At 38.7% G+C, this 16373-nt stretch overlaps 1 protein-coding gene across 1 annotated transcript in view; it reads left to right on the top strand.

Annotated features, from left to right (window-relative positions):
- The window catches only part of DPY19L1 (dpy-19 like C-mannosyltransferase 1), a 37246-nt gene that overhangs the window by 12781 nt on the left and 8092 nt on the right, over positions 1 to 16373 (top strand). The window contains exons 9-20 of the mRNA XM_080975824.1: positions 3258 to 3349; positions 4477 to 4576; positions 5655 to 5732; positions 7298 to 7384; positions 8413 to 8478; positions 10514 to 10594; positions 12453 to 12554; positions 12998 to 13069; positions 13502 to 13542; positions 14120 to 14147; positions 15486 to 15605; positions 16197 to 16371. Coding sequence (XP_080831950.1) covers positions 3258 to 3349; positions 4477 to 4576; positions 5655 to 5732; positions 7298 to 7384; positions 8413 to 8478; positions 10514 to 10594; positions 12453 to 12554; positions 12998 to 13069; positions 13502 to 13542; positions 14120 to 14147; positions 15486 to 15605; positions 16197 to 16371 — 1042 coding nt within the window. The remainder of the gene's footprint in view (positions 1 to 3257; positions 3350 to 4476; positions 4577 to 5654; positions 5733 to 7297; positions 7385 to 8412; positions 8479 to 10513; positions 10595 to 12452; positions 12555 to 12997; positions 13070 to 13501; positions 13543 to 14119; positions 14148 to 15485; positions 15606 to 16196; positions 16372 to 16373) is intronic.

The raw sequence follows: 16373 nt of genomic DNA, 5'->3' as shown, positions 1-16373 counted from the left end.
TAAAACAAGTAAAAGCTAACAGCAAGTATAAAAGAGATTATAAAAATATAACTACCCATAATTAAAACACATAGTAAAACTGTTTCATCAAAACATTAAAATATCTATAATTAAAAGGTGACATAAGCAAGCCCATTAGAGCAGCATAATAGTTAAACTTTTTTGCACAATATATTTATTAAGGAAATAAATAAAGCTTTGTCGTTAAAGAGCTAATTGTTCCAGAAGATCACAGAATCACAGAATCATAGAGTTGGAAGAGACCACAAGGGCCATCGAGTCCAACCCCCTGCCAAGCAGGAAACACCGTCAGAGCACTCCTGACATATGGTTGTCAAGCCTCTGCTTAAAGACCTCCAAAGAAGGAGACTCCACCACACTCCTTGGCAGCAAATTCCACTGTCGAACAGCTCTTACTGTCAGGAAGTTCTTCCTAATGTTTAGGTGGAATCTTCTTTCTTGTAGTTTGGATCCATTGCTCCGTGTCCGCTTCTCTGGAGCAGCAGAAAACAACCTTTCTCCCTCCTCTATGTGACATCCTTTTATATATTTGAACATGGCTATCATATCACCCCTTAACCTCCTCTTCTCCAGGCTAAACATGCCCAGCTCCCTTAGCCGTTCCTCATAAGGCATCGTTTCCAGGCCTTTGACCATTTTGGTTGCCCTCCTCTGGACACGTTCCAGTTTGTCAGTGTCCTTCTTGAACTGTGGTGCCCAGAACTGGACACAGTACTCCAGGTGAGGTCTGACCAGAGCAGAATACAGTGGCACTATTACTTCCCTTGATCTAGATGCTATACTCCTATTGATGAGGCCCAGAATTGCATTGGCTTTTTTAGCTGCCGCGTCACACTGTTGGCTCATGTCAAGTTTGTGGTCAACCAAGACTCCTAGATCCTTTTCACATGTACTGCTCTCAAGCCAGGTGTCACCCATCTTGTATTTGTGCCTCTCATTTTTTTTGCCCAAGTGCAATACTTTACATTTCTCCCTGTTAAAATTCATCTTGTTTGTTTTGGCCCAGTTCTCTAATCTGTCAAGGTCGTTTTGAAGTGTGATCCTGTCCTCTGGGGTGTTAGCCACCCCTCCCAATTTGGTGTCATCTGCAAATTTGATCAGGATGCCCTTGAGTCCATCATCCAAGTCGTTGATAAAGATGTTGAATAAGACCGGGCCCAAGACAGAACCCTGTGGCACCCCACTAGTCACTCTTCTCCAGGATGAAGAGGAACCATTGATGAGCACCCTTTGGGTTCGGTCAGTCAGCCAGTTACAAATCCACTGAGTGGTAGCATAGTCAAGACCACATTTTACCAGCTTCTTTACAAGAATATCATGGGGCACCTTGTCAAATGCCTTGCTGAAATCAAGGTAGGCTACATCCACTGCGTTCCCTTCATCTACCAGGCTTGTAATTCTGTCAAAAAACGAGATCAGGTTAGTCTGACAGGACTTATTTTTCAGAAATCCATGCTGACTATTGGTGATCACAGCATTCCTTTCTAGGTGTTCACAGACTGTTTGCTTAATGATCTGCTCCAGAATCTTCCCTGGTATTGATGTCAGACTGACTGGGCGGTAATTATTTGGGTCCTCTCTTTCCCCCTTTTTGAAAATAGGGACAACATTTGCCCTCCTCCAGTCTGCCGGGACTTCGCCTGTTCTCCAGGAATTCTCAAAGATGACTGCCAGTGGTTCTGAGATCACATCTGCCAGTTCTTTTAATACTCTTGGATGCAGTTCATCTGGCCCTGGAGACTTGAATACATCTAAACTAGCCAAGTATTCTTGTACTATCTCCTTAGTTATTCTGGGCTGTGTTTCCTTTGCTGAATCATTTGCTCCAAATTCTTCAGGTCGGGCATTGTTTTCTTTATCGGAGAAGACTGAGGCAAAGAAGGCATTGAGGAGTTCAGCTCTTTCTGTGTCCCCTGTTTGCATTTCACCATCTTCTCCTCTGAGTGACCCCACTGTTTCTTTGTTCTTCCTTTTGCTACGAACATACCCATAAAAGCCTTTTTTGTTGCTTTTAACCTCTCTAGCAAGCCTGAGTTCATTCTGTGCTTTAGCTTTTCTGACTTTGTGTCTACACGTGCTGGCTATTTGTTTGAATTCCTCTTTGGTGGTTTCCCCCCTTTTCCATTTTTTGTACACATCCTTTTTAAATCTTAACTCAGTTAAAAGTTCTTTAGATAGCCACCCTGGCTTCTTTAGGCACCTTCCATGTTTCTGTCTCATTGGTATTGCCTGACGTTGTGCTTTTAGTATCTCCCTCTTCTCTTCAAGTATTAATCTTTCCAGGAACATTAGAAATTATTTTACTAGAATTTCCCCCATGACACCTGTGTTATTGGACAAAGAAAAGAGCCGTAACCTCTTGAAGCAATGTTACATGTTAACTATATGCATGTAGCCACTTTAAAATCTAATATAAAATAATAATTCCTATGACTGGTCCTACTTTTTTGTTTTGTTTCCAGATATTTCAATCTTGTATCTTTCACATCCGATTCTTTTAATATTTAGCTGTATATAAATTGTATTACTTAACTGGTTTGACTAGGAGTTTTACGAAGCCAACATGGCAGTGATTGAGTGAAATATGGAGAGTAATATCCAAGTAGGCCATACTCAAGAGTAGACCAGTTGAAATCAATTGGTCTATTATATGACTAATGGGTTGTATTCAGCAAGTGTTTTACTCATGAGTAGACCCACAAAAATTAATTTATTGAATTTATATCCATCTCTTCTCCAAGAGCCCTCAGTTAGTGACACTAAATTAGTCATATTAGTTACTTTTAATAGGCTTACTCTGCATAGGACTTGCACTGAATGCCACCTAATGTTTTTATACCACCTGGAACTAAAAATGCCAGAAAGAAGATGAGCTGCATCATTTAAAATGTAAAATAATGAACGTGTAAGAGATTTTTGCCATTTATTTTGCTTTTACTGCTTTGCACCACTGCATTTCTCGGTTGAAGTTACCAGAGTAGATGATAAAATTTTGTTAAAACAAAATCAGTTGTTTTTCAGCAGCATTGCAAAATTTTGTTACCTTTTTATTCTTCAAGCATACATTGTTTTGCTCTTATAGTCTTTACTGCAACACTCTTTTAGGTATTAATTGCTAGTGGAAGTGTCCACAATTTCAGTTTTGCTATATGTAAGCTTCAGTTGCAAACACATTGCTTTGAAGTGGAAAACAAATATTGGAACACACAGTGAATTCACCTAGTTTTTACTTCCAGAGTACTCGTGTGATGTGGACTCCCCCTCTTCGTGAAAGCTTTTCATATCCGTTCCTTGTGGTTCAGATGCTATTACTAACCTACATTCTCAGGTAGTTTCCATTTTTCTCCTTTCTACTTAAATATGAAGAGTTAAAACAAAATCCCAAACAAGGTATTGATTTATATACTTGTATCTTGTGGAGAGCATGATATTCCTATTACGTTTGGAATGTTCATTATTGAAAGTTTTCAGCACCGCTTTCTTAAAACTGGACCAGTGAATGGCAGTGGTACAAAAGCAGGGAGCTGAAAATACACTGAGGAAATGCTCATCCTCACTACAACTGTTTTTAGCTGTGTCTTTGCCTTGAAGTGATATTGCAGCCCCAGAAACGTGGTTGCCCATCCCACCATGGTTGCTCTTTTTCATGGTTGCTTTCCTTTCTTTATACAAATCACTGTTGTTAGTACTGCTCACTGGCTTGATTAGGGAAAGGTTTGTAGTCATGGAAACCTGATAGTGGTGGGGAATACAATTGCCTCCCAGTCTGCTATCACTCTTGGGGCTTATGGTTTGATGGCAGTTTCCCCTCAGTCAGAGGTTTTTATAATTGTGGGTTCTTCTTTCTCCATATGTGGCAATGTAGCAAAGGCATTTTTCTCTTGCTACATATCCATAGACATCAACAGGTACTATCTGACATGGCTAAATACCAGGTTGATGTGTACACAGGATCTTCCTGAAACTGCTATCTTTTCTCCTCTTTCAATCTAGGGATGAATAGTGGGTTCAGGGTGATCCTGGATACACCTAAATCCAGTAAGTGGCTTGGTCAGAAGTTGCTTCCTGCCTCTCGTAAAAGGGGTAGCTGGTTGAGGTTGTATGTGAGCTTGAGACATATTGCCTGACATTAGATGAAAATGTTACTGAGGATTTTCCTCCCCACTTTCTGTTTTGATGCAATAGTTTTACAATGGTGATTAGAAATATCGCACGTACATACATTTTGATTTGCATATCCTTTGTGCGTGTAAATTTCTACTTTACAGTTTATTTATTATGAGTGTGAGAATTCATATCACTGAGGCTTATTCAAAGTTTTTAAAATTATATATTTTTAGCTGACTACTGTAAGTGAAAATACAAAGCAATTTGAAATAGTTCATTCTCTATTGATCTTCACATTAATGAACAATCCTAATACTGAACTTACTACTCTTTTATTTTTTCCCCAAGGACTCAGAATGTTAATAGAAGAAGCCTGATTGCACTATCTGTTTCTAATGTTTTTTTCATGCTTCCGTGGCAGTTTGCTCAGTTTGTTCTTCTAACACAGGTAAGATAATTTCAGTAAAAGTGATCCGAATTATAATTATCCATTTCTATTTTATAGTGCAGTTCAAATAACAGTTCAACAAGGTGTGTAGCAATAGAGTTCACACACATGTTTGTGGGAGGTGCAGGCTCAGTTGAGGACCAGGACTGCTGCTGCTGTACTTCTTCACTAGCTCCCTTCATAGCTGGTTCCTTTGTGATGGTGGGAGGGTGTATGCATTACAGTATGTGTATGTTTGTACAAATAAGCTCATGGTGTAATGTGTATTGTATGGTGGGCATGTGTTAAAGGAATGCATTACAATAATTCCATGGTCTGATTTACTCATAACCCTAAGCCATGGTTTGTTTAGCCAAAGTGTGCTTTGTATTGGGTTAGCATTCTATCTGCACACAACATCCTTGCTTAATATTTGGTCAGACCTTCCCCAGATACTCGCCAACCTAGAGGCATGAGTAGCTAGTAAGCTTTCATTGACGCTTTCCCTAAAGAAACCTTTGCTCCCATCTCTGCCTGGCAGGAAACTCAGGCCAAGGAGTGAGGAGTAGATGGGAGAAACATAAACCAAGCTTTGGAGAAACAAGTCATGGTTTGCTTGTCTTTGAGACAACTTGTGGTTTATTGAACAAATCATGACTTAACATTATGGGTAAACACAGCCTTTGCTTCTTTCCTGAGTTAAATGCAGTGGCTTCAGTAGTTATTATTGAAAGTGTGTCAAATTCAGCCTCAAAGCTAGTTGCCATGGGTGAAATAACTTTAATCAATCTTGTGATGTTGAATGGTCATTCTTGTGTTTGATTCTTACAATGATGTAAACACATTGTCTTTGGAAAAGACATTTTGCAGTGCCTCCCTTTCCAGTTTTTCATAGAAGTGGCTGATCTCTTCAGATTATTTGTGATGCAACTGCCAGGATCCAAACTACTGTTTAGGCTCACATAAGAAATAGTCCCCACCCCAGCCCACCCCCATGTCTCCTGGAAGGAATTGCATGGTAGTTTGGAACCTAGTTAATTTACTTAATAATGTTCTCAACAGAACTTTTTTTCCAATTACTTTATCTTTTCAATTGCAGGTGGCATCAGTTTTTGGAATTTATATTTTAGGATTGATTGATTCATCCAAACTACAGAAGATACTTTATGCACATATGGTAATACTTAGTCTTAAATTATTTAGGGTAGAATCAATTTCTTAAAGTTACCTACTTCTGAATCATGAATATAGTGGTATATAGTTGGTTTTTTAAATAAGAAAGCAACTGAAGAAAGAAACTAAATTGGTTGGAGGCTTATTCTTATCAGAAAATGGTGCTGCATATGATTTTAAGTTCTCACTCCTCTATTCCACTCAGGTGAATTATCCTCCATCCAATTAGACATTTACATGTGCAGGTCCTAGTTTGTGTTAAAGTTTCTGTGTGCTTTGATGGGAGAGTGAACCGCCCTGAGACCCCCAGGTATAGAGCGGTATATAAATTCAGTTAAAACAAAGAGTGTGCAAGCTTGATGATCACTCCTATATCCCACCAAATATACAGAATATGTGCTGAGATTCATTGTGAACCTGACTCAAGAGATGACTTTCCACTATGAAGGGTAAGGAAGACAGAAAATGAAAAATGATGTGAGTTTTCCAAATACATTGTAGCTTTCTGAAAAATTCAAGAGTTACAGCCCTAAGGGTAACACTTTTATAAGGACAAACAAATGTCACACATTAGTGAACAGACATGTTGAGTTCTCTAGGACACTTCTTCATACTGGGTATTCAGCCAGATCTGTGTAATACCTTCCTGCACACCTGTATGAAGATATTTTAAATTGCAGACTTTAGGCATCTTCATTTATTTTTTTTAGCATGGGGAGAGGGGAGCACTTACAGGTTCAGCAAGGACTGGGGGCCTGTCCCCAACATCACATGACTGCCCTAGCCCTGCCCCAAGATCACTGCACTGAAGAGTAGCCTCCCTGTTTCAGTAGATTTGGGGCATTTCCATCATGCTCTGCCTTTTCTTCCCCTGGTGGTGGTAATTTTGCTTGCTATCCAGCCTAAAGAGTTCAAGAGAACTTGAACAATTACTTGTGCTATATTGTGGCAATTTAGTTGGCCTGAATACATGTATGACTTCCATCCCCCCCCCATGGACAAGCAAGGCTAGCTACAAATTTTCTGGAAAATAATAATTCCGAATGTCATGATACAAAAAGAGGCCAAAATCTTTATTAAAAAAGAAACATAAAAGTTTATATTTGCAGGTTTTTCATAAAGGGGGGGGCGTGTAGACAAAAAATGAAATTGTATTTACTTTTTTGCTTATTTCAGCTTAAGTCCCTTTGAACTGAATGAGACTTCTGAGTAGACATGTATAGACTTATATCACATATCTGCCACATGGAACAGCTTAATACTAGATTCTTTTTATTTATTTTCTGACATATTAGTTTAGTATTAAAAATTAGTATGGTGCTGTGGGTACGAAATAAGAGCAATATATTGTCATTTTGCATATCCTGAGGGATTCTTGTAAAAATTGTTTTAGGAAGCTACATTATTGTGATAATAAATATTTACAAATGAAATAAAGCTATTTCAAGATAGCGCCTTTTGTGTTTGAAGATTTAATAAAACAATGTTTTCATAGACACTGCATCTGTCACATCCATTATTAGCTTAAAGATTGCATTAAAATATGTTCAAATGTTTATATCCCTTTAGGCATCACTTGGAGTATGTTTTGTCCTTATGTTTGGAAACTCTATGTTGCTGACATCATATTATGCTGCCTTTTTGGTAATTAGTTGGGTAAGTTAGTTAAGGAATACTCAAGAATCTTTTGTCGTACTATACTGAGTTACTGCAATAATTTATAAGACGCTTCATATAGGCTGGCACGTGGGGTGGGGTGGAGATACTGGTTATTTACTTGGAGACAGGAGATTTTACCATTTCAGAAATAAGCTTTATCCAAAAGCATGAATAATTTTGCAGTGAATACATAGAGCCCCTTGTGAGTGTTCCTACTCACTGCGGTTTGGGAACAAATGCTGTTGTCACAATGGATTTGTGTGCCTTGACATTACAGTGAATGGGGAAGAACTCAGGTTTTCAAGAGCACTATAATATGCATCAGAATTCCACCTTCTGGATCAGCTTAATAAACAAGAGGCAAGTCTCATGCTCTGAAAGCAACTTAATCTGAATACAGGCAACTTCTGAGCACCATAGGTTTGCAGGAAGAAGTAACATTCCCTTTATTTGGTGATAAGATAATTAGTGTGATTATATAACTTTTCATTATTTATGAAAGCCAAAAATAGTGAACTAAATCAAAAGAAGTATGCATGTAGTACAGCTTCAAAAAGATAACAGAATGACACTGTAGGGTGGGCCTTTGACATTCCTGGTTTGTCTTTTTGGATGATTGGTTATGTATGTTCTTGGAGAAGTGTACGTATGCTTAGCTCATTACTTGTTTCCATTCTGTCTTATGGTTATTGGGTTAACATATTGCAAAACTGGACGTCCGTGGGTCTGCCTAAGTCCGATTATGTGATGTGCAAATAGTTTGTGCCATTGTACAGTAGAATCTTGCATAACAGACAGCACAGTATATGTTTAAAAAGCAGTAACAATGGGTTTCAGTGTTCTATGGAAGTGTAATGCAATAAAACCAATAATTTCAGTGTCTGGTATTAATACTTTTACAATGCTGGTTTTGAGCATTTTCTAACTTCATTTTGACTTATTTATTGTTTCATCCTTCTGGACTCCATTTGAGAGGAGTGTTATATAAATATTGCTGTTTAATGAACTAATTTAATTATTTTCAGGGTATTCTTGAACTGGGTCCTAAATACATCCTGAAAATGTGTAGTAGAAGAGGTATCAGCGTATGGGTAAGGATTGACATTTTGTGTTATAAATATATTACCAGCTCTGTTGGTCAGTAGGATGATTTGTAGGTGATAGTTTCCATTCAAAGCCAGCATTGCCACATGTTACTGAAAAGCATCTGGGCCTAGCAGAGAAGGGGCTGGGCCGGGCTGATGGAAGGCTATCCCAAGGCCTTGGGGATCCTTGGCCAGCAGCTGAGTGATTGATAGCTGGTTTGGGGGCTGAATGCGTTTTGTATTTACAGTGGTACCTCGGGTTACATATGCTTCAGGTTACAGACTCCGCTAACTCAGAAATAGTGCTTCAGGTTAAGAACTTTGCTTCAGGATGAGAACATAAATCGTGCTCCGGCGGCGCGGCAGCAGCAGGAGGCCCCATTAGCTAAAGTGGTGCTTCAGGTTAAGAACAGTTTCAGGTTAAGTACGGACCTCTGGAACGAATTAAGTACTTAACCTGAGGTACCACTGTATTAAGGAGAATAATTTATTGGGAGACTGTTGTCCCTTTTAAGCAACTTTTTGGTAAGTTGAATACCTGAACTTTGCGAATGTTGTCAGTTCCTGTTTGATTTGCTAAGGGCTTCTTGAGAGAGAACACTACATGAAATAGATACATTGTAGATCATTTTGTTTTCTATAACCTCATCTTTATTATTAACAAGTAAGGCCTGAATGAAATGCTGCGCTCTGAGATTGCTTCATGCAGCCATTCACTTCCCTGTTGGCATTACACGTCGGCTGGGGTGGGGTGTGTTTGTGTGTGACTTTTGCCTTGAATCCTTGAATCCATCACATATTGTGAACAACCTCTGTAGGTGGGAAGCCAAAGTAGTAAATGAATAGGAGAAGGTCAGAGGACATTATAGCCTCCCATGCTCTAGATGCTGCACGGTCTAGTATTGCCTGTAACCTCTGCTCGGTTCTAAACCTGTCACCTGTGTGATGCTGGCATCACAGCTCAGTAGTTGTACAGTGCAGGTGACTGGCATTCTGAGGGACTAGTTGGACAGCCCTTTGTGGGCATTGGTTTCCTCCTGACTTCACTCTCCTCTAAACCTCAAGTAACCGTCTCTGGCATCTTGGTGGGCTATGTGCACTTATTTCTTGCTGTTCTCCTGTATTCTTGAGAGGTTGCATGTACAACAGCTAGTTTACTTGTTTAGGGGGAAAGATTGATCTTCTTTTGCAGGTGTTTTTTTCCAAAGTGTTTCGTATACTCCAATATGCTTAATCTTTCCATGCGTGCATGGGTATCTGTGTTTTGGCCACAAAGCCATCAGCATAGCCCATCCAAATTCAGCATCAGAGGGAGTGAATATTAAATTTTGCATGAAAGTAGCATAAAAAACTTCACTTCACTTTCACCAATAGTTTAATTTTAAAAAACCTACCATTTCAGCTCTCACACAACATACCGTATTTTTCGCTCTATAGGACGCACTTTTCCCCCTCCAAAAATGAAGGGGAAATGTGTGTGCGTCCTATGGAGCGAATGCAGGCTTTCGCTGAAGCCTGGAGCGAGAGGGGTCGGTGCGCACCGACCCCCCTCTCTCTCCAGGCTTCACGAAGCTATCCGCAAGCCTTTGGAGCCCGGCGGGATTGCAGCCCGGAGCCTGGGGAGCGCAGTGCCAACTCCCACTGCACTCCCCGGGCTTCAGGCAGCTATCCGCAAGCCTTCGGAGCGCTCCCCCAGCCCGCAAGCTCCGGGAGCGGCGGCAAGGCTGTGCAACCCGGCCCCAGCCCCGCGGCTAAAAACGAAGCCGCGCACAGCCTCTCCCAGCTGGAGAAGTTGTGCGTGGCTAAAGAGGAAGCCAAGACAGCCAGCGGGATTTTTCTTTCTTTATTTCCCCCCCTAAAAACTAGGTGCGCCCTATGGTCCGGTGCGCCCTATGGAGCGAAAAATATGGTAATAAAAAATTGTAGTTAAGAACAAGAGAAACAGTTGCATAATAATATGTATTTTAATTAAAGTGCCTCTTGTATTAAATGCTGAGTATTGCTTCTGCTCTTCAGTTGAACCATGCCTTTCATTTTACAGGCCATTGAAGGATTTTCTTGCTTTTTGGGGACAATTACCTTGAAGTTCTTGATGTGCCTAATATTTGGAACAGCTGATGATGTAAGTTTAAAACTTCCTTGTTTCATTTGTTCACTGTCAGAATTCTTCTTGTATGTCTTCTTCATCATATAGGCCCCATCTACACTATACATTTAAAGCAGTAGCACACCACTTTAACCCCCTCCCCAAGAATACTGGGATATGTAGTTTCTTAAGGGTGCTGATAATTGTTTGGAGACCCTATTCCCTTCACAGAGCTACAGTTCTCATAGTGGTTTAAAAATCAGTCTCTCTTTATAGGGGACTCTGAGAATTTATTGACAATTAAGTGTTACAAACTACAGTGGTGCCTCGCAAGATGAAATTAATCCGTTCCGCGAGTGTCTTCGTCTAGCGGTTTTTTCGTCTTGCGAAGCAACCCTATTAGCGGCTTAACGGATTAGCACTATTAGCGGTTTAGCGGCTATTAAAGGCTTATCGGCTTACCGGATTAGCTGCTAAAAGGCTATTAAAGGCTTAGCGGCTTAGATAAAGGGGGGGGAAAGCGAAAAAAAAATCTCAAGACTCGCAAGACATTTTCGTCTTGCGAAGCAAGCCCATAGGGAAATTCGTCCTGCGAAGCAACTCAAAAACGGAAAACCCTTTCGTCTAGCGGGTTTTCCGTCTTGCGAGGCATTCGTCTTGCGGGGCACCACTGTATTGAAAAGAAACATTCGTTGCTGAACACTCAGCAAAACTTTCAAGTAGTGTAGTTGTTTGATTCTTTTAATCAAATAAAATCTGTCAGGATGGTAAAGGACTCAAAACCAGGCCTTTGGCCAAGACATCCTGACCCCCTCCTTTGGTAATCCTCACAAAACTCTAGCCCAATGGTTGCCATTAATTTGATTTGAACTCATTTTGTAAGGAATTGATTTTAGAATGCTGTATTATTTTACTGTTGTTAGCAGCTCTGAGCCCGGCTTTGGCTGGGGAGGGTGGGATATAAATAATTTATTATTATTATTATTATTATTATTATTATTACTAAACAAACACCACCCCAAATTCTCTCTTTCATAAAGCATACATTTCTGAGCACAAATTTTGAATTCTGAACTTTATAGAGTCTAAAAATTACAATCATCTTCTTGATGCACCTTAAGAATTAAACACATAGAATCTTCCACTGGATGCATCGCAAATTTCATCTAATAAAACTGCAACATGTCAGTTATCTGTGGCTTAGTGCAGGGGTTGCCAATGTGGTGCTCATTGATACCATTGTGCCCACGTGTACCTCCTATGACACTCGCAAAAAGTCTTGGTAAGTAGTCCCTCAGAATCCCACAATGCGTGAGAGAGGCTGCTTGCTGTCCTCCACAGTTTCTGTTTGCACTGACTTGGTTTCTCCTACATTGAACACGTATCCTTCAACATGCCCACTTTTCATTGGATGCTGGGATTGGACCCACAGTCCTGTTCTGAACAGAGGAGAGCTGTGAATATCTCTGAGCAAACACAGCAGTGGATAATATAGGTGCATTTCCCATTACGTATGGAGGCATGTCCACACACTTTTACTATCCCATCTCTCTGCCCTTTTAGATGTGGCAGTCAGTTCGTGTTATACCATGCCCAATAGCAGCCAGTTAGTGATTCGTACCCAAGGGCACTTCTTTAAAATTTCAGATGTGCTCACCCACCCAAAAAGTTGACAGCCCCTCGCCTAGTGTCTACTATATGGTCTACAAGTTGTTTATTCTTAACATGGTAAATTAACTGCTGTTCTTTTTCTCAGACATTTCCATGATCTTTTATTTGTATTGAACCAATTTTAATGTAGCATAATCCAACGTTTTGTACTTTCCACTCTATTTTTTTTTTAATCTCTGAAATAATTCATTTAACAAACATTTTCACTGTAATTTCTTAACAGGCTCATATAAGCAACCTGCTGAAGGCAAAATTTACTGGTTATAGGGATTTTCATACTTCAATGTACACATGTGCTGTGGAGTTTGATTTCATGGAAAAACAGGTAATTAAAAATCAGTGGATGAAGTATGGAACACCTTAATGTTTATGCAGTTTTTTCTTCCTTAATCAGAAAAATAATGTTTGATTGGAAAGCTATTTTTTTTAACAAATATAACAATTCAGGATTCTTCTATTGCTTAATGAAACTGAGTTAGCAGTTGTTAGAACAAAATATCTGGATAAAGTGTCAGTGTCTTGACTTTATTACAGGCCATAATTTATGTTCATGAACAATGAAGGCTGAAAGCTTCGGGGAACAAATGGAATCACTGAAAAACATTATTCAGATTAACTGCACAATAGTTTTGACAATTTTTCTTGGATAAAATAACTTGGGGAGAGGTTCATTGTGAAAATCTAGAGTAAGAATGTCTTAAAAGAAAATGGTTTTTTAAGAAAAGTTACTGTGCATAAAATTTACCACCCATTGAAACTGTGTTTCAGACTCCAGTAAAGTACATGAAGACACTTCTACTTCCGGTAGTTCTTGTCGTTTTTTCAGTAATTGTTATGAAGGTAAGGTCTTTGCTGTTTTGCATCTGGTTTACATTTAGTGTGTATATTATTCTAAAAGGAGGCAATTAATACTTAAATTTGAGTATGTCTAGCATGCATGTATTTGCACATACATACAAAAAGAGCAGAACATGTGACCAAAAACCCAAATCAAAGTATATGAACTTGGATCTGGGCTTTTCATCTACATGTTCTGTTATATACCAGACCTATTTCTGCAGGCATATTTAAAGACATGCATGTTGATTACCAAAAATGAAAATCTAGTCTACATAATCCTGAAGAAGGAATTGCTATTAAAAAGAGCAATTATTCCAAAGTATGTAATTGAAAAAATTTGTCTGTTAACCTTTGGGAAATTGTAATTTTGGCATATGATTAAATCTGCTTTAGAGAAAAGGCTATTTAAAACATGTTCTTGTCTGTTCACAGACATTTCAACATGTTGTGTGTCGCAAGGAATTGTCTGAAAGGTAAATAAATTTTGAAATTAGAGTGCAAATCCATTGAATGAATTATTACCTAAAGGACTATATGTAATTGTGCAGCCAAGCTTTGCTCCTATTGTTTACTTCTAGTCTCCAGTTAGTTTTCCCATCACTTTGTGGAATGAATATGTACAGCAAGTAAATGTTTCTTATGCCTTGTGAACATGCCAGTAATCTAGCTGGGTTGCAATTAGTGTGCGTACAGAGGTCTTGCCATGTAGTCTTCCATGCCCTGTAATTACATTTTTTAAAGCAGTGATCCTACTGAAAATTGGAAATTAATGAAAGACTTTTACTGCAGTTCAACAAATGCATCAGAGCATCTGTACATATGAGTAGCCCCCAGATTGATAAAAATATAAGTTTACAAAATAAATTTAGTAGTAACAGTTTTATTGTAATTTTGTAATAACTTAAGGGACTTATAAATTAAAAACACTGCAGTATTTTTAATTTAGTTTGATTGTAAACAGAGGATGTGTTCTGTAAATAACTATTTGTAGCATAAGGCATATTGATTCTATGCAATAAACAAATAACAGTCTTACTGTTCTTTGTTCAGACAGGAGGATAATTTCAATCATGGGGAGGTAAGGATCTCATCCTGCATGAATTATGTTACAACTCTGCTTATTGAGCTCTCCTTTGATAAGTTTAGAAAAGTTACCTTCTGTGGGAAATGGAAGTGCTGATTTAAGAGAAACAGTGGAGATAGTGGGAAATGATTGCAGAAGTTTAAATTGGTGGTGCACACCAGGGTTCTTAGAATTAAAATTGCAAACATAGGCCAGTTTCCTTGCCGAGTTGTTTGATGTGGACAAAAACTGCTTGTTTGATGTGGATTTACATCAAACTGTTCTTTTACATAGGTGTGAAGTGCTAAGTATCAAATGACAGGTTTTAACTTTGCCTCCTATTCCTGCCTCAGAGCTCAGAAATTTACTTTGGGGCAAGGGCAAAGAGAGAGCGTCCAACATCTTAAATCTCCCTGCAGCTTATTTTTTTCCTGCCCAGGATTGGGATTGCCAATCTTAAAACCTTCAGTGAAAACATAACACTGCAGGTGTCAATACTGAAGGGAAGAAACCCTCCAAGGCCTGCTTTTGGGGGGAAATGATGTGCTATCGGTTTCTGTTGGGGATTCTGGGACGAAGTCACAGTCCCCAGAGGGAAAAGATGCTCTGCAGAGGCATCTAACACCTTCCTGTACTTTGTGGGGAATTTATGGAGCAAGTGAATGTGGTGGTGGTGATTTAAGAATATCAGGATGAGAATGGGCCTGGGAACATGGCTGTGCCCCAATACTTTGCCCCAGTATTGCTTGAATGTTCACAACACCCCTATTGCAATGATTACTCAAAGCATATCCACAGTTTACCTTTAATCACATGGGCTGTGCACACACAGAAGAAATGCATAATATCTTGCAATTCCTTTCAGTGTAGGAGGACAGGTCCAGGCAGCAAAGGGGGCATATTCTTCATTAAAGTGAATGAATAACTCCTTATACTTCTGGAAGTTCCATTTACACATCAGAGTTATCTTCTCTGAAACTCATCAGTATGGGTTATTTGCATCCAAATCATTGTTGGATTAGAGTGGTGGTGTGGGATAAAACCAGAATGAAATGGAATTCAGTTATTTTAATAAATGTACAGAAAAACGCAGCCATTAAAATTGAGCTTCAAACTAGTCTCTTCTATTCCCACGGGGTATTCATCTTTCTAAAATGTTTTGTCTCTCATTCGTAGTCTTTCTCTCCCCTGCCCCCCAATGGGTTTAAATGTAAAAATAATGCAGTGCTCCAAGGAGCATCTATATAAAAAGGTAAACCTTCTTTCTTATAGTTAATAGGTTTATGTTCACAGTTTTGACAGCTCTTTTAATAAGCATTATTTTCTTATGCCTTTGTGTTTGTTTGTTTTCAGATAGTATACCATGCACTGCAGCTTATATTTTTTACTGTTCTTGCTATTTTATTTATGAGACTAAAGCTATTTCTGACACCTCATATGTGCATCATGGCATCCTTGATATGTTCAAAGCAAGTAAGCTACTGTTTTATTTGTCCGGCTGATGTAGTAATTTACTTAATATGTTTTACAGAGGGGCTGATATAGCATTTCAGTATGCCAAATGTTTAATATTTTGAATTACTTGATTATAGAATTACAAAAATATATAGTTATTATTAAATACACAATACAGAAAAACATGCTATCTAAATATTGTGAGCTGACAGAAAACATATATACAATATAAAAGATAATAAATCAATGGAAACTCGTGTTAGTGACAATACCTTTGTCTAATGTTATCTCTCAACATAGATTTGTTCCAGTGGTCAATACTGATATACATACAGAGCATCCATGCCTTAGTCAATAAAATGACACAGCCTAGTTATTTTAATTTTGATTGCATTAACAAGCAAGGAGATAAACACACTGTGCTACAGTGGATACTTTTAATATCAATATTAGAGTTTATGGTTATTGTTAATTTCAGTGGAAAATGTATCGTGAACTGAGTTGTCATGTTTTTCCGTGTAATTTGTTAAGCTGGTGTTAAGAAAAAATGGAAATTTAGAAACTTAAGTTGTATGTAAAGTTAAATGGCTTTTAATTTCTTCTTATCAGCTGTTTGGATGGCTGTTTAGCAAAATTCAGCCTGGAACACTTGTTCTTGCGATTTTAGCAATGATGGCATTTGAAGGAGTAGCAAACCTTCAAAGAGAATGGAGCATTGTGGGAGAATTTAGCAACTTGCCCCAGGAAGAACTACTGTTATGGATAAAAGAAAAGACCAAACCAGGT

This window comes from Podarcis pityusensis (assembly GCF_964106645.2).
Source record: "Podarcis pityusensis genome assembly, chromosome: 12".
In the NCBI taxonomy this organism is placed as follows: domain Eukaryota; kingdom Metazoa; phylum Chordata; class Lepidosauria; order Squamata; family Lacertidae; genus Podarcis; species Podarcis pityusensis.
This window is presented reverse-complemented; position numbering and strand designations above follow the sequence as displayed.